The sequence below is a fragment of the Myotis myotis genome, unplaced genomic scaffold, assembly GCF_014108235.1.
Source record: "Myotis myotis isolate mMyoMyo1 unplaced genomic scaffold, mMyoMyo1.p scaffold_m19_p_21, whole genome shotgun sequence".
Taxonomy (NCBI): Eukaryota; Metazoa; Chordata; class Mammalia; order Chiroptera; family Vespertilionidae; genus Myotis; species Myotis myotis.
This window is the reverse complement of record NW_023416326.1, coordinates 335,370-358,550: the sequence shown is the minus strand read 5'-3', so window position 1 is coordinate 358,550 and position 23,181 is coordinate 335,370. Positions and strand designations below refer to the sequence as shown.

At 63.4% G+C, this 23,181-nt stretch overlaps 1 protein-coding gene across 2 annotated transcripts; it reads left to right on the top strand.

Annotated features, from left to right (window-relative positions):
• Positions 1 to 240: 240 nt before the first annotated feature.
• IPO9 (importin 9) lies at positions 241 to 22,625 on the top strand. 2 transcript variants are annotated; one of them, XM_036354841.1, is made up of 24 exons: positions 241 to 440; positions 6,267 to 6,328; positions 6,544 to 6,630; positions 7,108 to 7,309; positions 8,421 to 8,509; positions 9,314 to 9,400; positions 9,835 to 9,954; positions 10,030 to 10,130; positions 10,251 to 10,309; positions 10,727 to 10,878; positions 11,908 to 12,006; positions 12,627 to 12,733; positions 13,017 to 13,156; positions 14,812 to 14,971; positions 16,387 to 16,613; positions 17,740 to 17,888; positions 18,407 to 18,535; positions 19,075 to 19,350; positions 19,512 to 19,678; positions 19,986 to 20,119; positions 20,628 to 20,750; positions 20,994 to 21,104; positions 21,196 to 21,272; positions 21,746 to 22,625. In XM_036354841.1, the coding sequence occupies exons 1-24, from the start codon at positions 281 to 283 to the stop codon at positions 21,854 to 21,856; spliced, it is 3,129 nt and encodes a 1,042-aa protein (XP_036210734.1). In that variant the 5' UTR covers positions 241 to 280; the 3' UTR covers positions 21,857 to 22,625. The 2 variants fall into 2 exon arrangements, with proteins under 2 accessions (XP_036210734.1, XP_036210736.1); XM_036354843.1 differs by having other exon boundaries at positions 297 to 421.
• Positions 22,626 to 23,181: the final 556 nt, after the last annotated feature.

Here is a 23,181-nt window from a genome sequence, read left to right as displayed (position 1 = left end):
GTGTGCAATCCCCTCTATTGAAAAGAATCCGCATCATTAGCCCGCACACCTGTATTCTGCTTTAGGGCTCAGTTACTCAGAATCCCAGCTCTGGCGGAGGAAGGTGCAGTTCCGATCACCGCCGAAGGAGGCGCTGTCTGCGGAGGCCGCCGCGCCCTCCCGGCGCCCGGCGCTCCCGCCGCCGCTGGTGCGCAGGCGCGGCCCCGCGGATTGGCCCCGCGCGGGCGCCGTCGTCCGGGGGCGGGCCCGGCCGCGGGGCTGGCGGGCTGAGCGCAGCAAGATGGCGGCGGCGGCGGCGGGCGCGGCCTCGGGGCTACCGGGGCCGGTGGCCCAGGGCCTGAAGGAGGTGTTGGTGGACACGCTCACCGGCATCCTGTCGCCGGTGCAGGAGGTGCGCGCGGCCGCCGAGGAGCAGATCAAGGTGCTGGAGGTGACGGAGGGTGAGTGCGAGGCGGGCGGCCGGGGCGGCGCCGGGACGCGGGACACGCTGGGGCCGGGGCCGGGGGCGGGGGCGGCGCCGCGGGGGCCAAGGCCGGGCCCTCGCATCGAGGCCGGGCCCGGGGGCCGAGGCCGGGCCGTGCTCGGTGGTCCAGGCGCCAGGACCGAGAGGCCGGGCGGGCGGCGCCGTGCACGGCGCGGGCCGCGAGCGAGGGCGGCCCTGGGTCCCGGCCCGCGAGTCGGGGAGAGCCCCGCGCGCCGCCCCGCGCCCCGTCCGCGCTGCCTGCGGGCCGTTCTCCGGGGCGGCGCCCCCGCCCTTTGTGCGCTTTGTCCCGCGGGCGCCGGGGCGGTGGGGCGGCGGCTGCAGGCGGGGCGGGCCCTTCTCCGGGCCCTTCGGGCACCGACGCGCGCCTGGCCCGCCGGGCGCCCCGTCCGCACCCCACACCCGGTGGAGACCCTCCAGCGCCGCCCCGCTCCCAGCGCCGCCCGCGCCTCGCGTCCCGGACTTGGGGTGTCTCGGGGGCAGCGTGGGAGGCGCGCCCGGCCGGGGGCCAGTGGGCGAGCGTCGGCCCCTGAACCGGGAGGTCGGGGTTCATTCATTCCCGGTCGGGGCCGGGCCCGGGTCGTGCGCTCCATCGCCGGGGGCGGGGGGGGGGGTGCAGGAGGCGGCCGACCCGGGATTCTCTCTCACCATGGATGCTTCCCTCCATCCCTCCACCCCCCCCCCCCCCGAAGTCAGTGAGGATGTTAAAAACTAAAGGGAAAGGAGGACTCGCCTCCCCTGCATGGGACCGACACCCGCCCGCACCCCGGCCGAGCTGCGGGGACGACTTGGGCTCCAGCAGGTGCAGGCGTGCCCCGCAATCCGAGTCCCTGCCCCCTGGGTGTGCGGGAGGACAAGTGACCGGCCCGGGAGCCTCCTGGCGGTCAGGCACCGCGGGGACGGAGTCGAGGGCCTCCCCCGAGGGGCCCGGTGGTCCGGTCCCGTCCCGTCCGGACCCGCTGCCCCCGAGCCCCGAGGCAGGGCCGGCGCCTTCCCAGGAAAGGGTGGTCCCTGCCGGTGTTGGCCGTCGGCCGCAGCCGCCCTCGGGCCCTGGTCCTTCTCGGCCAGGTCAGTCCTAGGGCTCCAGCCCCTCGCCTTCCTCCTCCTCGGGGGCCTGGACGTGAAGAATTACACGGACGCGGAGCTCTGCGTGGGATGGGGGGACCCGAGGAGCGCACGCGGGCCAGCAGGTGGCGGGGGCGTGGCCGCGGGCACCAGGGCGGCAGGTGGGGCGTGGCTCTGGGTGGGGGCGTGTCGGGGGCGTGGCTGCGGACACCAAGGCGGCAGGTGGGGGCGTGGCTCTGGGTGGGGCGGGGCTGAGCGGCAGGTGGGGGCGTGGCTCTGGGTGGGGCGGGGCTGCGGATGGGGGCGTGTTGGGGGTGGGGCTGGGGACACCAAGGCGGCAGGTGGGGGCGTGGCTCTGGTGGGGGCGGGGCTGAGCGGCAGGTGGGGCGGGGCTGTGGGTGGGGGCGGGGCTGCTGGCGGCAGGTGGCGGCCTGGTGCAGACGTGGCCCGGCAGGAAGGCTGAGCCTGGGTCCCGCCTCCAGCTGAACGCGCCGCTGGGGCCCTTGGGAGGCTGTGTGTGGGTTTAAATCGCCCGCTCCCTGAGTTTATCAAGGAACCATGGAAACGCACCCCGTGGTGGCCTCGTTTCCATGGAGGATGGCGCGTCCTCCGAGGCAGTCCCCCCTCTCTCCTGGCCTCCCCTGGCCTTTGGGTGCAGAGTGCCTCCCGTCTTACCTTCTGTCTGTGACACGTCAGTGGTTCCTTCCCGCCTTCGCGTGAGGGTGCAGCTCCGGGGTCCCAGCCAGTCGCCCAGCTCTGCGCCGGCCGATGAATGAGCACGTCGTTCTGGCTGCTTTGAGTGGCTTCCCGTTGTAGTTTTATTCTCGTGGGAAAGGCCCTGCCTTCTGGTCCCAGGAACCGGCTTCCCCGGACTTGGAGTGGAGGGGATCGGGAGCGTGTCTGCTCCTCGAGCCGGCGACGATCGGAGCGCCCTGGACTCCAGGTCGGTCGCAGCCCCGTCCTCGTCCCTCCCACCCGACCGTGAGCCGTTTGTTAGAGCCTCACGCGGGAGGCTGGTCCGTCCTAAGGCGGACAGGTGGCCACCTGCCAGGCCATGACCCCCAGGCTTGAAGATTAAGTCGAAGAATCTCTAATGTGATTTGGGGGAAAGGGCAAAGATCAGCTGTCAGCTCCCTGTTAAATGGACAGACAAGAAAGCATGACGTGTCTGAGGGGTTCAGGGCTGGAGGAGATTTTAAGAAGCAGTTATCTTAGGAAATGGAGGTTGCTGGAGCCAGAGCACACCCTGGCCATGTAGGCGGCCACCGATGGATTCCAGGAAAGGCCTTGCCTGCGTTGGCGTTTCCAGAATGGAGCCTGTCCTCTCAGCCGAGGAGGAGGAGGATGAGAGACTCGCCGGCTCCCGCGGCCCCTTCCTAGGCACCCAGGTGGCTGCTTCCCGGGCCTGGGTCCCGGAATGGCGTCCTGTCCTGTGTTGCCATCCTCGCTGTCACTGGCGTCTGAGGGAAAGCACAGCATTTCAGGGTTCACTGGAGAAGGAGAGGCCCCGGCACCTCAGGCAGCGCCCCCTCCCGCGCTGCAGCGCCTGGCACTGAAGTCGGGGAGCCAAGCCTTCCGGCCTTTCCGAGGGGGTTGGATTGGGGTTTGATAGCAGGGTGTGCGGGAATGTTGCTGTACCCCGATAGAGCAACAGTAAAAGGCAGGTGCTCTTCGTGATCATGGTGTCTCCCCTGCCAGGTAAGTATGGCAGGTGCTCTCCAGAGCGTTTTCTAATTGCACCTTATTCGATAGGCAGCTGAGACCTCGCATTTCACAAACAGTAGCCAGCGCCTGGCCAGGCTGTGAGCATCAGTGCTCAGTGCTCCGCTCCCCGGCTCCGTTCTGTGGGACGGACACGGTGTGACTTCGGAGAATGCCCGCTCTTTGTGGTGCCCTTATGCTTCGCTGTTTTATATCTTAGAATAAAGCCTTTTCCTGCGTTCTCTTCTTTTCCCTCTCCTTTTTCTCTCAGTAGCATCATCCAGGTGGTGGAGTGAATTTCATTCTCTAGGCCGGCAGAGCACAGACTTTTCTAGAGACTAGATTGAGACTCTTCGTCATTTTCCTTTTATTTCTTTCTGTTAGAAATGAAGATGTTCCCATCGTTTGGCCTTGACCCAGTCTGTTCTGCTTGCTCCCAGCAGATGTGTCACAGAACCCTTGCTTTTCCTCCCTTCCACCACGCTGCCTGAGCGGGGGAGGGGGCGAGCGGGGGAGGGGGCGTTGCCCTCCCTCCCTCTTCTGGCATCAGATGCTGCCCCGAGTCTGTGGTGCCCCCAGAGGCCTGGCTCTCGCAGTTCAGCATAAGCCCTGTCCCTGTGCAAGCAGCCCTCGCGGACCCAGGCCATCCCTGGGCCTGTGGCACCGAGCACTGGGCGCCCTGGGCACGGCGCCCGCGCTCGGAATAAGGCCAGTGGTGGGTTTTCTTTCCCTTTCAGCTGTGGTTTTGTGTTTCCCAACCCCCGTGAGAGCTGTGCTCAGAACTCCCTCCTCCCGCAGGCCGGCTCACAGCCCCCCTCTGCCCCCAGTAGCTTCCCTGCCCGCGGAGCACGGCCAGGTCTCAGGTCGCCGGCCGGCCTGATCCACTCGCACGGCCTCTCGTGCTTCGCCCTCCTGCCTCCTCGGTCATCCTGCTAAGCCAGTCTTAGGCAGAGAACGCTTCTGCCCGCTGGGGCGGAAGGAGAGAAGGGGGAGCAAGGATGAGGGGAGAAGGGACCGAAGACTGAAGACAGAAGGCGTTGGTAAGTGAAGGCTTCCTTAGCGAGGCAGTTGGGTGCCATGTTGGATTGGATTAAAGATACAATCAAGAACCTAGCCTCGGCCTGGCCGCTGTGGCCCGGCTGGCTGAGCATCCATCGCATCCATCGTCCCGTGCACCAAGTTTGCTGGTTCCATTCCCAGTCAGGGCACAGGCCTGGGCTGCGGGCTCGATCCCCAGTAGGGGGCTTGCAGGGGGCAGTTAATCGATGGTTCTCTCTCACCATGGATGTTTCTGTCTTGCTCTCTCCCTTCCTCTCTGAAATCAGTAAAACTTTCTTTAAGTGGGAGGGCCTGGTACCCAGAGGTCCGGCCTCTGGCGCAGGAATAGACACGGTCCGCTGGGGACTAGGGTACAGCTGAGGCGGCATCTCAGATCACCAGGCCAGACAGGCTTTAAAGGCGGGACGCCTGGTCGCCATTTGGACTTGGATCGGATCTTACACCAAATGGTGGGAGTCTAAATGCTTACAGTGGGAACCACACAAGCTCCACATGAAGACAGGGGTGACTTTCTCTAACGCTGGCATAGGAGAGGCTTCTGACTACCACTCAGAGTCCCGGGCAGCACAGCACGCCTTCCGCCCAGCATCCCGCTGGGGACTCCGCTGGGGCTGTGCCTTACCGTGATTTACCGCAGCAAAGCGCAGCGACTCAACTGCCCTGCACGGGCCAGCGGCGAACAGGCGAGCAGGGAGGGTCTCGGGACCGAGTTAGGGGCGTTCCGGGATAAATGTCGCTGAAGGAAAGCAAAGCGAGAAGAGTATCCACTACTTCCCATGTGAACAAGAGGATGGGAGGGATGCGCCATCTGCTCATTCTGCGAAAGCAGCCAGGAAAGACCCGCCAGGCGCTGCTGGTCACTGACATGGGGGGGCGGGGGGTGTTAATGCGGACGGACGAGGGGGTCAGACCGTCCTGCCTTTTTACTCTATTGATAGTGTCTTTCGACGCACAAAGTGTTTTACGTTTTATGAAGTCCAATACGTCTCTTCCTCTTCGTTCTCTGTGTGTCTGTGACGTATCAGGACGTCATTGCAAACCCAGTGCCGTGGAGCTCTTACCCTGTGCTTTCTCTGGGTCTCGCGTTCAGGCTCTCGGTCCGTGAGCTCATTTTTGTCTGGGGAACCCAGTGTCCCAGCATCATTTGTTGGAAAGACTGTCCTTTCCCATCGAATAGACTGGATGCCCCATCAGAGGTCACATGACCATGGATGCGGCGCTCTGTTCTGTCCCCTTGGTCTGTGTGTCTGTCTCTATGCCAGAACCTCCTGTGTTGATCACTGTAGGTTTGTGGTAAGTTTGGAAATCAGGAAGTGTGAGTGCTCCAGCTTCGGTCTTTTGGTCTTTTGTGCTCCCTTGAGATTCCAGATTAATTTTAGGATGGATTTTTCTATTTCTGCAAACGAACAAACAAACAAAAAACCGTTATTGGGATTCTTATGGGGGTTGCATTTAAGGATCTGAATTTTATTTTGGGAGTAAAAGCTGTTTAGCCTCCCAAATGCATATCAGGATGACTGTTTTCATGGCTCATTGGAAACTGTGAACTTCAGCGGTCGTGCTGAGAGACTGAGCCTGTGAGAGCCAGCTTTCCGTAGACTGGGCATCGTCTCCCGTCTGGTGGTCGTATCTGAGCAGCTCCTGAAACCCCACTTTTTCTGTGGGGTCAGATGGTACTGGTTTCGGTTAGATCCGCATCCGTCACTCGTTCCAGTGGAAGGCGCTACCGTCTGGGAACGGAGGGGCCGGGAGGCGCCTGTGGTGATGGAGAAGGTGACCTGGTGCTGGAACTTGCCCTGTGGGCCCCCCGCCGCCCCCTGGAGGGTCCATCTTGGCGTCATCAGTGCTTCGGTGGAGCAGGCTCCTGTCGGAGGCCTTCACTGCTGGCACCAGGCTTACTGCTCAGTCGTCGCTGCGGCTCTCCTGCCCCTCTTGGACTCACAGCCGTTCTCTCTTCCAGAATTTGGTGTTCACCTGGCGGAGCTGACCGTGGACCCCCAGGGGGCCCTGGCCATTCGTCAGGTAGGTCCAGCCTGACGGGTCCGATTCGTAAGGAACTCCCTGCGCTCGGTCCTGAAGCTTAGTTGTGGGAAAGAGGAAGTGCAAAGCCCGTTTGTGAGTGACCCGGGGCTCGGCGCAGAGGCAGCTGCTTCGGGTGACTGGGCGGCCGGGCGCGTGGAGTGTTGGCGTGTGAAAAAGCCTTTCCTTGCTGTGGACACGGCTTGTTCTCTTCACAGCTGGCCTCGGTCATTCTGAAGCAGTACGTGGAGACGCACTGGTGTGCCCACTCGGAGAAGTTCAGGCCTCCAGAAACGACGGAAAGGGTGAGTCTGCCGGACCGGACAGCAGGAGGGTCGGAGGGCTGGCCGAGGAGGCGGGCGGGTGGCTGGCGCTGAGGACACACCGGATAAGGGGTTAGACGTGCCCGGTGGCAGGCCGACGGCGTCAGGCCCCAGTCTGCAGTGTTTTCTTCTAAGCTCCAACTCTCAGAGCTGTGTGAGGAGGAAATGGAGTGCCGTTTCTGTTGGGTGCAGATGGTGGCTGCGGCCTGGGTGCCGAGCGCGGCGTGCCCTGCGGCGGGGACGGGTTCCGTTTATTCGTTGTGATTAAGTGGATGTCTGTGGCCGCGGTGCTGGCTGCCCGGGGGTGGGGCTGCGGGAAGTGGGAGTGGACTGTCGGTCAGGGCTACGCTCCGAGGAACTAGAGGCGGTAGTGTCTCCGTGCGGAGTCTGGCTCACGCGGAAGCTGGGACTCTGCTGGCCACGCGCAGCCGGGTCTGAGGGCGGTGGCTTCCTCCGCAGGCCAAGACCTTCATCCGGGAGCTGCTGCCCAGCGGGCTGAGGGAGTCCATCAGCAAGGTGCGCTCCAGCGTGGCCTACGCCGTGTCGGCCATCGCCCACTGGGACTGGCCCGAAGCGTGGCCCCAGCTCTTCAGCCTGCTCATGGAGATGCTGGTGAGCGGGGACCTGAACGCCGTCCACGGAGCCATGCGCGTGCTGACAGGTGAGGAGCCCTTGCTGGCGGGGACCCTGCTCCCGCGGCCGGGCCGTCGTCCTCACCGGACGCTGTGGTGGGGGCCCCGGGCAGCAGGACCTGGCCTGTGTGACGCCCGCTGGGCTACGGCCCCTCCCGCCCCGTCCGCTCTCTGCAGGGAATTCACTTGGTGTGGCATCTGCTGCTCGGACCCTCACGCTCAAGGCCAGGCCGCAGCGGGTGGTTAAGCGCTTGATTCAGATCATGTTCTGGCTTTACCTCGGGTCTGGGTTCCGTGTGTGTAAAACTAAGATATCGTACCTGCCTCAGTGGCGTTTCGAGTCATTTAAAGGAGCTCATCTCTGTAAAGCATTCAGTTCAATCACTGGGGTGGTGAGCACTCGTCAGTTCAGCCGTCATGGTTGTCAGCATCTTCCTTATATCGTGTTTTGTTGTAGTTCAACCAGGACAAAGGGAAGAACAGTCCAGCAGAACAAAGTGCTTGCACTTGTAGTCCAGGGAGAGAGGGCGGGTCTCCCTCCTGAGCTTGAGGGGTGCTCACCGCTGCCTCGTGGGGGTTTGGACGTCAAAGGGAGAGGCATGGCCCGCACTCCCCTCCCCTTCGGGTCTCATTCCGCCAGCCGGTTGCGTTGGGCACGTTGTCTGTGCCGTGGGCAGCAGGCTCGCGCCCTAGGTCAGTCGGTGCCGTTCCCTGGGAGAGGGGTGTGGAGAACGGAGGTGGAGCCCCGCGAGCTATATGTGCATCCGAACAGCTCGCCGGGGAGTGTGGGGACTGGGACCAAAGGGGAGGCACCTTGACGGGCACCTGAATGTTGACACGTGGCCACAGACCAGGTTCACACAGTTTTCCGACGGCGGCCTCACCAGCTCCACCGGCTTCTGTCAGACTTTCCTCAGGGCCTAGCGAAGGTTTCTTTCCTGATCTCGTGTCGCCTCCTCTATCTCTGACTCGTTCCCTTTCCTTTCCTGCCAAGTATTGAGTAGCTCCTTCCTCCCAGGCAGGCCAGCAGGCCGGTGTCGGTGCCTGTTCCTCCTGCTGGGGAGCTGCCGCTGGAGGCAGTGTGGCCTTTTCCCACGCACTGTCTGTACCACGCAGACCGGACCCCTTGTTTCCTTGTAGAATTCACGCGGGAAGTCACGGACACACAGATGCCCCTCGTCGCCCCCGTCATCCTCCCCGAGATGTTCAAGATCTTCACCATGGCCGAGGTGCGAGGTCCCCCCAGGCCCCAGAGCCAGGCCGCAGGCCGCGCAGCCTCCCCTCCCGGTGGGAGCCCGTGTTTGCTGCCCATCCCCAACGTGAAGATAGAGCAGGTGTCCTCAAACTACGGCCCGCGGGCCACATGCAAATACAAATACTGTATTTGTTCCCGTTTTGTTTTTTTACTTCAAAATAAGATATGTGCAGTGTGCATAGGCATTTGTTCATAGTTTTTTTTTAAACTATAGTCCGGCCCTCCAACGGTCTGAGGGACAGTGAACTGGCCCCTGTTTAAAAAGTTTGAGGACCCCTGAGATAGAGTGACCGCGATCCTTGTCCAGACCGCTCACCTTGATAAAGACTCCTGCTCCCTGTGGCCCGAAGTCCCGGGCTGACCGCCCCTCCCGAGCTCGCTTCCGCTGTGCACTGAGGGCAGCTGTCACCGCGGTGCTCACAAAGGAGTTCATGTCCCACACGTAGACATGCTAACAAGTGTGAACGGAGCTCGTCCAGTCACGCAGCAGCCTGGGGGGGGTGCTGCCCCCGCCTCTTGCTCTGTCCCCGCCGAGGGCCTGCACCCTGCGCGCACACATCCGCGTGCCAGGTGTGCAGGCAGTGCCAGGCCCCGTGTCCCATCAGATCGCCCGCGAGGGCTGTGAGCATGAAGGCTCATTCCAGCGAGTCCCAGCTTTTGCTGCCTTGCGTTCCCTGAATGGCAGGATCCGTCCCAGGGAGCCCCGTCACGTCGGGATTGAGGGGTCGCAGGCGCACGGACCCCGTCCCACGGCGTCACGGCTGTCTGCCTTTCCCAGGTGTACGGCATCCGGACCCGCTCCCGAGCTGTGGAGATTTTCACCACGTGTGCCCACATGATCTGCAACATGGAGGAGCTGGAAAAGGTACGGGAACCCTGGGCTCACGGTAGGGCGCCCCATTGCGGGCAGCGTGCTCTGCAGGCGGCACACCCCCGGGGAGCGGGGACACGACGCCGGGCAGTTGTCAGGTGTGGGTGGCTCAGTGTCCTGTTGGAGCCTTATTTCTTCCAACACCTCGTCCTGCTCCTGCTCACCGAGGCCCAGAGCTCACTGGTGTGTCACGGCCTTGTGTGGGGGCCTCGCTGGGAACGCCGACCCTGGCTTCAGAGGCGGCTCGGAAAGCGGGTCCGGGGTGGCGGCTTCGAGGAGGCCATGCGCAGGGAGGAGCCCACCAGGGTCTTGGCTGTGGGATTGGCTGGAGCCTGAGGATCTCAGAGCCTCGCGGGCTGGTGGACGGGGCCCGGCCCCCGATGGGCCGCGTCGCTTCTGACTTCGCTGACGTCGCTCTCTGGCCTCAGGGTGCAGCCAAAGTCCTCATCTTCCCTGTGGTGCAGCAGTTCACCGAGGCCTTCGTGCAGGCCCTGCAGGTCCCCGACGGGCCCACGTCCGACAGCGGCTTTAAGATGGAAGTCCTCAAGGTGGGCAGCGACGCCGGGGAGCCCGGGGCTTGAGGGCGCCAGTCCCTGACCTCTGCTGTGGTTTCCCCGGCACAGGCGGTGACCGCCCTGGTGAAGAACTTCCCCAAGCACATGGTGTCCTCCATGCAGCAGATCCTGCCCATCGTCTGGAACACCCTGACCGAGAGCGCGGCCTTATATCCTTCCGGCTGGGCCGGCCGCAGCGGCGGCTTGCCAGGTCCCTGCCTAGTGTTAGCGCCCACCCTCCCCGTAGAGCGTGTGTGAAGCACATTGTTCTCCTTCACTCTCCGCCATACTTACGTGAGGACAGAGGTCAACTACACGGAGGAGGTGGAAGACCCCGTGGACTCGGATGGTGCGTGGTGCGGCTGCCGCAGGAAAGGCGGCCACAGGAGGCTCGCTCCTCAGCAAGTTCTCTGGTCGGGTTTCCCTTCGCTGTGCTGGGGTGGGAGCAGGGCGCGGGCCCGAGTCTCACGGTCACGGGCCTGGACTTGGACATGGTGCTCCCAGGCCCGCCAGCCCGGCCGCTCCGGCATTCTGTCTGTCTGAGCTGGGCCCCGGGGCTGACACTTTCCTTCTGCTGTAGTAGTTTTAAGTATTTCAGGTCAGAACACACCTGCTGGGAAATAGACTACTGTCCCCCGGCCGTTCCCTGGCGAGCAGTATTCCAAGTGACGTGAATAGCGTCAGTGGCACAGATCACGTTGTTTATTCCCAGCTACGTCCTGTCCTTCACGCTCTTGTCTCTCAGTTGTCTCTGCACTTCCTGCAGGCGAAGTCCTGGGCTTTGAAAACCTCGTCTTCAGCATTTTCGAGTTTGTCCACGCGCTGCTGGAGAACAGCAAGTTCAAAAGCACGGTCCGAAAAGCCCTGCCGGAGCTCATCTACTACGTCCTGCTGTACATGCAGATCACCGAGGAGCAGGTGAGCCGCCAGGAGCCGGGGACCGGCAGCCGCGGCGCTTCTAAAACAGACACGAGGGGAGTACCTCCTCCCTGCGGCGTGCTGGGGAAGCTGCACTGCGCCTGGCCACGGCGCCTGGGCCCTGCAGGACCCGACCCAGGCCCTCGCCCGGAAGGACCCCCCTTCTCTGTAAACAGAGACGAGGTCACCATTAGACAAAAGAGCACTTACGACACAAGCATATGACTCATGTCAGCCACCAGCATGGACATCACCTTCACATGAAACCCTGTCTGGTCTGGTCTCTTCAGAAAGCGGATCTGAACGAGGAGCAGGGCCCTGCCCGTGCGGCTCAGTGGGGGCACGTCCTACGCACCCAAGGCCACAGCTCCATTCCCGTCGGCCACGGATCAGGCCTGCGGGTTGGGGTCTGGTTAGGGCCCGTAGGAGAGGCAACCAATCGATACTCCCTCCTGCATCACTGTCCCCCTAAAATCCATGAACATCCTCAGGGGAGATTTTTTTTTAAATGTATTTTTAATATATTTTATTGATTTTAGAGAGGAAGGGAGAGGGAGAGAGAGATAGAAACATTAACGATGAGAGATAATCATTGATCGGCTGCCTCCTGCACGCCCCTACTGGGGATTGAGCCCGCAACCCAGGCATGTGCCCTTGGCGGGAATTGAACCTGGGACCCTTCAGTTCCCAGGCCAACGCTCTATCCATTGAGCCAAACCAGCCAGGGCAGGTAAGGATTTTTTTAAAGGGTAACAGCTGATTGACAGGCAGAGCTGGTGCCCTGCCGGTCTGAAGCTAGTGTCCCTCAAGGGCGTTGCCTTCGCTGCTGACCTCTCAGAGGCTTCTCACACCAAAGAGAAACACCTTGATGCTGGGCTTTTATTCAAGAGAGCAAAGGGCCGAGGTCCCCCTGTGTGCGCGGTGGAAAGAGGGAGCAAAGGGCCGAGGTCCCCCCGTGTGCGCGGTGAAAAGAGGGAGTGTGTGGCCGGCTTGGCAGCCTCCCAATGACCTCCCTCCTGGTCCTTTCAGATCAAAGTGTGGACGGCCAACCCCCAGCAGTTTGTGGAGGACGAGGATGACGACACGTTCTCCTATACCGTCAGGATCGCCGCGCAGGACCTGCTGCTGGTAAGGGCTGCCCGACGCGGCCGGCAGCTTCGCGGCCCTCAGCTCCCCTCTTGGAGAGAGGCGCCCCGCCCAGCAGGCAGTGGGTGGGCGGCTCTATCCCAGGTGTCGGGTAATGAGGGAGGATCTCAGGTGAAGTTGGAGGGTCAGGAATTCCCAGGTCATTGCTGCTGGGTCAGAGCAGGACATTTCCGACCCATCCACTCAGCGGGCTCTCGACGGTCAGGGGCTGTGCAGTTAGAAGGTGTGGATGGCCCCGGCAGCTGCCCCTCGTCTCCGGCTCTGAGGGCTCGGGGGTCTCTAGGCCCACGATCTGCGAAGCTGCCATGGGCCCCTGCTGAGTGGGAGGGTTGTCCCCACGGATGGTGAATTCGGCTCACCCTTTAGTTTTCTGGGCACCTGAGAAAGGTCACACCAAGTCCCTGTAGCAGGTGAGCCTTTCCCAGGGCGGGCCCTGCAGCCACAGAGACGCCACCCTGTCCCCTCAGGCCTGCACCTGGGGTGTGTCCAGACACCTCGGGGACGCCTGTGTGTGAAGACTGACCATTCAGCGCAATCGCATTTGCAGCTAAGGCGGGTTTGCTTTGCACAGACACGCATGAGCCCGTCTCCTGTCTCCCCAGGCCGTGGCCACGGATTTCCAGGGCGAGAGCGCAGCCGCCCTGGCTGCCGCGGCCACTCGGCACCTACAGGAAGCTGAGCAGGCCAAGAACAGCGGCGCCGAGCACTGGTGAGCGGCCGGGGGGCGCTGCCTGGAGCGCAGGGGCCTCGGCCGCCTGTGACTGTCTGGTTTTAGAGCAGGCCCTCCCCCCCCCCCCCCCCCCCGGCCCCGCCAGCAGTCTGCTCAGATGCTGTTATTCTAAAAGCCGGGAGAGGAGAACTCGCTTCGTTTAACTAGGAAGCTGGCTGAGTGTCTGTTCCGCTCCAGGTTGAGAGGGAGGGTCGGGCTGGAGCGCCCTTTCCTGCATGGATCGTCCGGCGCGGCCTGGTCATCAGCAGTGCTGTCCCCGCAGGTGGAAGATCCACGAGGCCTGCATGCTGGCGCTGGGCTCGGTGAAGTCCATCCTCACCGACAGCGTCAAGAGCGGCCGGGTCCAGTTCGACATGCACGGGTTCCTGACCAGCGTGGTCCTGGCCGACCTCAACCTCGCAGGTATGGCTCCGCAGGCTGCTGGCGGCCTGAGACCTGCCTCCGTGCCTTGTTCCTGGAGGTGGGTGAGCCAGGGTCGTGCGTCCTCTGGGGACCGCTCTTCCCACCTGGAGCTTGAGCTCCCGGAGCCCTTGGACAGCCCCGGCCTGGGCTTACCTCAGCAGCGGGAGACCCGCGGCCTCGGCACGACTTCGCAGACCAGCGCTGCTCTGGCGCTCGAGCAGGACGAGGCTGGCTGCGCCTCGAGGGCTGGCCTGGGCTCTGCTCTTGTCCAGTCGCCCCTCGGCCGGCTGAGTCAGGCCGTCTTCCTGTTGGTTTCCTGTCGTTTTCCTCACACTTTATTCTTGGCCAGCACCCTCCTCATGCCGTGTCCTGCCCTGCAACCACGTTGCACTGGCCTTAGAGAAAGGCGGCCGCGGGCATGTCGGCCGCCCTCCCACAGCCCCCAGCCCTGCAAGCGGCCGGGGACTCCCTCGTGTGTCGCTGGCTCCTTGGCCTCTGCCCACGTGTGGACTCTCCTCCGCCCCACAGACCCGCACACACTGCCCACGTGGCTCCTGCGTGGACGTCAGGGACACGGCGTGCTGGCTGCAGCCCTGTCCCTCCCTCCCCTCCCCTCCGTGGACGCCCTGGGGCACGCCCCCGAGGCCAGTGCTCTGGCTGGAGGGGCAGCGTCGGCCTCGCCCTCACTCCGGGCTGAGTCAGAGGCGACTGAGCCTCCAGGGCCGGCCTGTAGGGAGGTCCCTTTGCCTCTGGCTGCGCTGCCCAGGCTGGTGGATGCTGCTTCCTTGCCCTGACGTGAGGGCTGAGTAGCAGGCGTGTCCTTGCAGCTTCTACCCGTGGTGCCCCCTGGCGAGGCATGTGATGCGCGTCCAGGGAAAGCGGTGGGACTGCTCAGACCCTTAGCATGTTTTTGTAGCATTTGCCCCAGCGAACAGTCTTTAAAAATTCATGGAGATGTGAGAGTATTCAGTGTTCCGACTGGGGAAGGTTTAATATGTCATGTTTATTAGCCTCTCTATGGCTAAAAGCTTTTCTATACCAGCCATTTTTAATTATCAACAATCCCAGAGATTTTTCTTTGAATTTTTGTGTCAATTTTAACATATTGGCAGTGAAAACTGAGAGATTAAAATGTAAGAAATGTACGCACCCGTCCCATGAGCTGTCCGAGCCGTGGTTCGCACATCACGTAGCCTTTGGGGAACTGCCTGTGCGCTCGGAGAGGGAGTGAGCAGACGGGAGCGGAGCTGCGTGCCCGGGGAGACCGCAGGTCATGCTGAGTCACTGGCCTCGAGGCCTCGAGCTCTATGCTCACCAAGGTGCCCGTGGCTCAGACTGGCAACAGTGGGCATGTTTTCAGTACAAGGAGAGCGCTGGTGTGTGTGTCCAGCAGTGGCCCAAGGGCAGGACAGCCTGGCAGTGAGGAGGCGTGCGGAGGGCTGCCTGGCCGCGTGGGGCGGGGTGAGGAGAACGGGGAGTCGGTGGCTTTAGTCTGAAGCGTCCGGTCTGCTTTGCCAACGGTAAAAGGTGGTGTCTTCTCTCACCTGAGTTGTCTCTAGTACCTGGTACCCCGTGAGTGACAGGCGCGGAGGGTGGGAGGGGCAGGGGTCACAGACGGTGGTGTCCAGCCCCTAATTGCTCTCTCTCCCTCCCAGTGTCTCCCTTCCTCCTGGGTCGGGCGCTCTGGGCTGCCAGTCGGTTCACTGTTGCTATGTCCCCTGAATTGATCCAGCAGTTCCTACAGGCAACAGTTAGTGGCCTTCATGAGACGCAGCCCCCGTCCGTGCGGATCTCTGCTGTGAGAGCCATCTGGGGGTGAGTATGCCGCCCAAGGTGACACCAGCTATTTCAGAGAAAGTGACTCAGAGCTGAGCCCCGAACCGCAGCTGCCAGTGGGTTTTGCTGCTGGAGGTTCTTCGTGAAGCTCTTCTGTGGACTGGATGGAGGAAGGCGTCCCAGGAGCGCGTCCCGCTCCCTCGCTCCTGGCTCCCTGTGAACCCACCCCGGCCGGGACCCGCCCGCTGGGCCCTTCTCTGCCAACACCACGCCCCAGAGGCTCTGAGAGAAATGGCCCGAGGGCTGCACATGAACGACAGGAGGAGAGCCGGCCGGCCGGCCTGGGGTCGCTGCCTCCACGTGCGGGCGGTGTGGCCTCGCAGCAGCTGTAGACCAGGACCCCCTGGTCGTTCACGGACACCCCTGCCCGGCCCAGAGGGACCCTTGTGGTTTGAGGAGTATTTTAAAGTCCAACTTGAACCCTGAAATCTCCCTGAGGTCCTAAAGCCAGTCTGTCTTGCCCCTGCCTGCGTCCTGCCTCTTGAGAGGGCGGCTGGGCCTGGGACAGGTGTCAGCAAGGGGGCTCCTCCAACGTCTCGCTCGGGCCTCCATCCGCGGACAGAAGTGCCTGTGGGCTCTGGGAGACCCCGGGAGAACACGGTGACCCCCCAGGCCGTGTGGCAGACCAGCTCTAAAGAAGGGGGTCAGAGCAGGCCGGCCGTGAGCATCAGGGTCTGATCGAAGGCGAGGCTCTGGGCGATTGGGGGTCAAACCACGGCTTCACTGGTCGTGTTGGACCTGGGAACACAGCAGCTGGCACGGAACATGGTCATAAGACATGGGGTGTGTTGTGTGTCTGAGTGTCTGAATTCTTGCCCAACACAGTGATTTTGATGTTAATCCATGATGAATTAACATGCACTGTAGTTCCTTCCTTTCTCTTTTTTTTAAATATATTTTTTAAATGATTTCAGAAAGAAGGGAGGGAGGGAGGGAGAAAGAAAGATGAGAGCGAATCACTGATTGGCTGCCTCCTCAGACCTCTCACTGGGGTCAAGCCTGCAACCTGGGCTTGTGTCCTTGACCGGAATCAAACCTGGGATCCTTCAGTCTGCAGGCCCACACTCTATCCACTGAACCAACCCAGCCAGGGCAAGACACAATTTTTTAAACATTTTTTTACCTTAGTACCGCAACTTTTTAAATTGATTTGAGAGAGAGAAACATCCATCAGTTGCCTCCCGCATGTGCCTCAACCGGGGGTTGAACCCGCCTCCTTTTGGTGTACAGGATGGCGCTCGAACCAGCCGGGCCACCCCAGCCTGGGCAAGAGCACTTCTTGACACCCGTGGCGGCCCTGTCTGTTGCAGGTTCTTTAGCACGCAGGCACCGTGGGAATGCCACCAGGGACCCGTCACTGGGAGGAAGTAATTCCTGCTTCTGTGTCTCCCCAGTTACTGTGACCAACTGAAAGCCTCAGAGAGCACGCATGTCCTCCAGCCCTTCCTGCCCAGCGTGCTGGACGGCCTCATTCACCTGGCCGCGCAGTTCAGCTCCGAGGTCCTCAACCTGGTGATGGAGACGCTGTGCATCGTATGCACAGTGGACCCCGAGTTCACAGCCAGCGTGGAGAGCAAGATCTGCCCCTTCACCATCGCCATCTTCCTCAAGTACAGCAACGGTACGCCACCAGGGAGGGTGTGCCGCCAGGGAGGGCGCCACAGGCCTGCCAGCCGGGGACTGGAGCAGACCTGCCCCTGCGGGAGATGCTCTTCCGCATCCTAGGCAAGCATTGGCTGTCGGTTAGCAGAGCTGGAGAGGAGGGCTCCTGCTCTCGGGGGCCTCACCCCCTCGTAGAACCGGGGTGGGGTGGGGTGGGGTGGGTGGGTGGGGTGGGGTGGGTGGGTGGGAAGAGGCCTGCACTGCCTTAGGAAGGAGATCTGAGGACAGATGAACAGGGGTTCCTCTTGTCTTTATAACAGCAAAAATGTGGACGTAGAAAAGGATTCGTTTATGCCGTAAATATTAAACGTCAGGGGAATCCTTAAAGCACTGAGACAGTGTTTACATGATAAGTAATAGAGGGCTTTTCCAGATGCATAGGCTGTGACGCCAGTTTTGGTTCTGTGCTGGGAAAGGGCGTGTGTACGTCCGTAGGAGACGTCCGTGTGCTGGGAAAGGGCGTGTGTAAATGTCCTACGGAGACGTCCGTGTGGGGGGAAAGGGCGTGTGTAAACGTCCGTATGGAGACGTCATGTGGGGGGCGTGGCTGCCAGGCGGTGGGTGACGGGTTTCTTTCCTGTAACGCTTTGTGGCGCGTTCTGTGCGACTCCTGTCGTGCGTATGGCCTGTACTTTATCATAGGAAAGACCGAGGGTGTGTGTTTGTGGAGAGGGGGCTGCGGTGTTGAGGCTCAGGGGGTGCTCGGGGATCACTGCACGTCGGGGAGCCTGGCCTGGGAGGTGCCCACGCTGCACCCTCGGGTGGCCCTCGCCGCACGGCTCCACCCAGCACAGCCGCACCTGCTCCTCAGTCCCGTCGGGCTCCACGAGAACAAAGGCGTCGGGACCGGCTCGGGAAAAGAGCCCAGTGGTTGTCGGGTGAGCCCGCGGCCCGGGAGACCGTGTGCCTCTGGAGGTGGCATCTCTCCTGTTCTTCCAGGTGGCCATGTGGTCCCGCTAGGTCCCGGCTGTGTGGCGGGTCATCCACGCAGACGCTGCTCGCTAGGTTAGGGCCACACACCAGGCGTCGCTAGCCAGCGGCGTGTGCAGACCGGCGGGCGGGGTCCTGTTGCCTTGTCACCTCAGATCCCGTCGTCGCCTTGCTGGCTCAGGACATCTTCAAGGAGCTGTCCCAGATCGAAGCCTGCCAGGGCCCCATGCAGATGCGGCTGATCCCCACGCTGGTCAGCATCATGCAGGCGCCAGCAGACAAGCTCCCCGCAGGGCTGTGCGCGGTGAGTGGGCGCAAAACCATGCGGAGCAGGAGTGTGTGTGTGTGTGAGCAGGTGGGTGTGGGTGGGTGTGGGTGTGAGCAGGTGGGTGTGGGTGTGAGCAGGTGGGTGTGGGTGTGTGTGAGTGAGCAGGTGGGTGTGAGCAGGTGTGTGGGTGTGAGCAGGTGGGTGTGGGTGGGTGTGAGTGAGCAGGTGTGAGCTCACCACCTGCACACACACCCAGCTGGCAGGACACCAGTGAATGTCGAGGTTCCGGGTGACTTGCCGGCTGCTCTGCCCTCAGGAAGGGGTGGATCTTGAGGGCCCAGGAAAACGGCTGTTCCGGAGGTGCCTCATCTGTGAACACGCTGTGCGCGCTACCTGCTGCCCCGGCGGCCGGAGGCCACACAGCCCGCGGCCGTCAGGGGAGCCCGTGAGGAGGCTGGGAGCACACGCTGCCGTCGGTGGTCCCTTCTTTCTCAGCGAGCTTTCTCGGGCTGCTGCCCTTCCCGCCCAAGGCTCTGACCTCCCTCCTCCTCCAGACAGCCATCGACATCCTGACCACCGTGGTGCGCAGCACAAAGCCGCCGCTCTCCCAGCTGCTCGTCTGCCAGGCGTTCCCCGCGGTGGCGCAGTGCACCCTGCACACGGACGACAACGCCACCATGCAGGTACCGCGTCTGCCGAGGCCAAGGTCTGACCAGCCACGCGCTGGCCTGTGTGTCTCACGTCTGTATTTACCGGAGGCCAGGGTCGGTCAGCTGCCAATGCCTGTGGCCTGTGGCCTGTGGCTGCCGTCGTGGAGGTGTGGGCGCCTGTGTCTGGGGTCACCGCTGTGGAGGTGTCAGACACAGACCTGGGCCGGGAGGGAGTCTTTCTGGATGGTTCTCTGAGTGAAGTCCAGGAGATGGGCTTGGGGACCTGAGTTGTGCCTGAGGCCGGTGTGTTCCCACGCCCGGTGGGCCTGACGCTTAAAACCCCGTTTGCTGGGCCGCGTCCCTGGAGGCCAGAGGCGCGTCTGTGAGGGCTGAGCAGCTGAGGCGGGCACCGCGGTGTCTGTCTGAGGGAGCAGCTGACTCCGGTGGCCGAGCCCCCAGGAGACGAGGTCCCGCTCGGGGGAGGCGTGAGCCTGGAGCGCCAGTCCCGCCTGTGCAGACCCCGGCGTCTGTGTCCCGCCGCTGACCTCGCGGCCGCGCCCCTGTGTCCCCAGAACGGCGGCGAGTGCCTGCGGGCCTACGTGTCGGTGGCGCTGGAGCAGGTGGCACAGTGGCACGACGAGCAGGGCCACAGCGGGCTGTGGTACGTGATGCAGGTGGTGAGCCAGCTGCTGGACCCCCGCACCTCCGAGTTCACTGCCGCCTTCGTGGGCCGCCTGGTCTCCACCCTCATCAGCAAGGCCGGGCGGGAGCTGGGCGACAATCTGGACCAGATCCTGCGCGCCGTCCTCAGCAAGATGCAGCAGGCGGAGACGCTGAGCGTCATGCAGGTGAGGCGCCGCCGGGGTGGGGGGCCCCCTCACTGCTCCCCGGGTCTGCGCTCCGCCCACCCTGAGACCAGGCGGCTCCTGGTCAGTCGTGTGGGCCCGAGACGCTGGCCAGGAGGCTCCGTGTCCGTGTGTCCTGACGCGGCCCTCCCTCTCGCTCCCAGTCCCTGATCATGGTGTTCGCCCACCTGGTGCACACCCAGCTGGAGCCCCTCCTGGAGTTCCTGTGCAGCCTGCCCGGGCCCACCGGCAAGCCCGCCCTGGAGTTCGTGATGGCCGAGTGGACGAGCCGGCAGCACCTGTTCTACGGCCAGTACGAGGGCAAAGTCAGGTGGGCCTCTCCTGGCGCTGCCCCTGGTCTCCTCGGCTGCTCCGCCCCTCCTGTCCCTGACGGTCCCGATGCCGACGTCACGTTGGCCACAGTGGGCGGGGCCTCCTCTGCATGGCCCTCACCAGCCGGAGGCTTCCTCCGTGGCCAGCCTGCCCCCCTGCCCCTGCCCGGCCTATGCCCAGCACACCTCCCAGCGGCCCTGGGGGCTCGCCCACCCGAGCTCTGCTTTCACGTCAGAGTCTCGCGCGTGGAGCTCGTCCCCGGGGGTGGCCTCGGGCGGTGGCTGAGGCGTCCGCGTGCCCTGCAGCTCCGTGGCCCTGTGCAAGCTGCTCCAGCACGGCATCAACGCGGACGACAAGCGGCTGCAGGAGATCCGCGTGAAGGGCGAGGAGATCTACGGCGCGGACGAGGGCGTCCGCACCCGCGCCAAGGCCGCCAAGAGTGGGTGACGCGGGGGAGACGGGAGGCAGGGGCGCACCGAGTGGCGGCCTGGTGAGGAGCAGTGGGTCCGCACAGAGGTCTCCCTCCCTCCGCTGAGACGGCAGGCGCTGTCTCGGCACCAGGGGCCCTGCTTCCAGCTCCTGGGCTTCGGGGCCAAGTCCCGTCTTGGTTATCGGCCAGCTTCGGCCTCTGACCCCAGTGCCTGGTAGGCAGTGAGTGTGCCTGACCTGCAGGGTCCTCGTCTCCAGCCGCAGGTCGTGGAGACCGCGTGCTCGGCTCCAGGCCCCTACCTGGTGCCCCAGCTTTATTGGCGAAACCTGCCTCCTTTCATTCCTGAGCTCTGACCTGTGGCGGCACCAGGCAGATGAGGGGGTGTCACTGGGTGGCTGTTGATGGAGCGCCTGGGTGTGGTCTGGAGGCGGGAGCTGGCGGGTGGACTGCTGAGCATCCCAGCAGTACAGCGTGGCCGGGAGCCGGAGTCTGAATCGAAGCCTCTTCTTTCCCCCAGACCCCGAGCGCTGGACAAACATTCCTTTGCTGGTCAAGATCCTGAAGCTGATCATCAACGAGCTGTCCAACGTCATGGAGGCCAACGCCGCCCGCCAGGCCACCCCCGCGGAGTGGGGCCAAGGTGCTCTGCCCACCTCCCAGGGACCCTGCCTCCGCCCGCCTGCGGTGGCTCCCCCAGAGCTTCCCAGCCTCAGTCATCGTCGTGCCCGCCCCCAGGACACCCGCCCTTCCTTCAGGCTTCCTGGGGATTTGCCGCCCGGTTTGCCCATGGGAGGTGCAGGCTGCAGTCACAGACGGACCCATTGCACCTGCTCACGTTGGGGTGGAACGTGTGTGGCTGCAGCTGCTTTTCCTCCCCAAGCAGACGACTCCAATGACATGTGGGAGGACGAGGAGGAGGACCAGGAGGACGAGGAGGAGGGCGGGGGCTTAGCGGGCCAGCTCCTGTCTGACATCCTCGCCACGAGTAAATACGGTGAGCGCCCTGCCCACCCCCCACCCCTGGCGGTGCTTGCGGGCTGGGCACCTGCCTGACACCCCCACCCCCCACCTCCTGTGTCTGACAGAGGAGGACTACTACGAGGACGACGAGGAGGACGACCCCGACGCCTTGAAGGACCCCCTCTACCAGGTGGACCTGCAGGTGAGGGCGCCTGTTCGTCCTGCGGCCTTGGGCTGAGTTCCTGGCTTGCTGGGGGCGGGGGCATGAGGTGGGGTGGGCTTTGCTTCGTGTTTTATACCACAATGTGGTTACGCTTTTTTAAATAATTTTGTCTTAATATGTCTTCATTGATTTAAGAGAGGGAGGGAGAGAGAGAGAAACATCAATGATGAGAATCATGGGTCGGCTGCCTCCTGCACGCCCTCTACTGGGGATCAAGCCTGCAACCCGGGCCCGTGCCCTGACAGGACTCGAACCGTGACCTCCTGGTTCATAGGCCGACGCTCAGCCCCTGAGCCAAGCCGGCCAGGCTGGGTCCACTTCGGAGGCTGCGGTGAAGGTCCAGGGAGAGGGTGCTTCCCAGTTGGGCCTAAACCAGATCCAAGAGTGTGGGAGGCCACCCCTGGGTGCTGGACGCCTGGTGTCTAGCTAGCGCTGCCCTCTGCTCCCTGCAGGCGTACCTCACGGACTTCCTGTGTCAGTTCGCGCAGCAGCCCTGCTACGTGGTGTTCTCGGGCCACCTCAGCGACAGCGAGAGGCGGGTGCTGCAGGCCATCGGCATCTAGGAGCCGCCCGGCACGCGGGCCCAGGCCCGCCGCTCGCCGTGTGCCTGGAGCTGTGCTCTCCTCCGCCTCCAGCGCCTCCTGGCCACAGCCCTCGGCCTCACAGTGACCTGGCCGCAGTGCCGGCCGAGCTCGTCGTGCTGTCGTCTCTCAGCGATGCTGGAACAGGAACTTCCCACCATCCCCAGGAGATGCCCGTCGCCACCTTCCCCACCTGCTCCTCCCCCGCCTGCCAGTTCCCAGAGTCCTCTGCTGGCCAGTCGGAAACACTGCTGCCAGGAGGACGTGTTCACGGGCGTCTGCCCCCTCTGAGCCGAGAGCCGGCCGGCCGTCCTCTACAACAGTGTTCACGCTCCGGGGCCCTGACGTGAACCCCGAGAGTAGCTTCTGCTTCAGACGCCTGGGTCTCAGCGGGACTGAGGGAGCCTCGCTGCCCGCCCAGGGCCCTCCCTCCCAGGGCGACACTGCGGCCCTGCCAGGACGTCCCTCTGCCCTCCCGTGCATGACGGGTCCTCCCCAGCCGTCTGTACACGTACACAGGTGCACACATGTGCACACACACGCACACACATGCACACCGAAGCCGGCAGATGGCAGTCTGCTTCTCCTCTTTTTTTTCTAGAAACGGGAGAAACGGGCTTTTTAGAGCCCACCTCTCCCGACTATTTAATACTCCTCACGCGGCCCAGGGCTGCCCCTCAGGCACCGCGACGGCGGGCGCCCCAGATGACGCGTGTATTTTTCTAGGAAGTAAAGGAATCTTCACAGATGAGTGTCCTCGCCTCTGCCTCTTCCTGGAGAAGGAGACAGGCAGGGAAGGGCCGGCCGACTTCGGGCAGCTCAGGGGAAGCTCGGTCTGTGTGGGGTCCGGGGAGAGGAGGCGGTGCTGGGGGGCAGGCCTCCCTCCCATGTGCCCCCCTCGGTGCATTTGTAACAGCTGCGCAGCACCCTGCAGCCGGTGGCCTCAGACAGGAAGTGGACGGAGAGAGTGAGTCTGCAGCTCAAGGAGGGCCTGGCCTGGGCATCCGGGCAGCACCTGCTACCCAGTGTCCCTGGTCCCCGCGGGGACGGCTGCCCCGCCTCCTGCTCTCCCTTTAGCTGGGGAGGCGCCGGCCTCGGGAGCTGATGGCCACGGGCCATGGGGCCAGGGCTGAGGGCTGTGCGTGGCCAGAGGGGCCGATGCTGAGCGGCCTCGCGCAGCCGCACTGGGGAGGGGCCTTGTAATGGGGGCCTGCTGCGTCCAGGCCATTCGTCCGCGTGGCCTTCGCGCAGGTGCCCGGCTCCTCCATTCCCACCACTGGGTTCAGGGGCCACGTCTGGGCCCCGCA

Excerpts from the sequence above, each read along its gene's own strand:
- IPO9 (XM_036354841.1), top strand. The coding sequence starts at position 281 with ATGGCGGCGGCGGCGGCGGGCGCGGCCTCGGGGCTACCGGGGCCGGTG. Across the intron at positions 9,955-10,029 it reads TTAAGATGGAAGTCCTCAAG|GCGGTGACCGCCCTGGTGAA; the intron begins GTGGGCAGCGAC and ends TCCCCGGCACAG. Across the intron at positions 13,157-14,811 it reads GGCCGACCTCAACCTCGCAG|TGTCTCCCTTCCTCCTGGGT; the intron begins GTATGGCTCCGC and ends TCTCCCTCCCAG.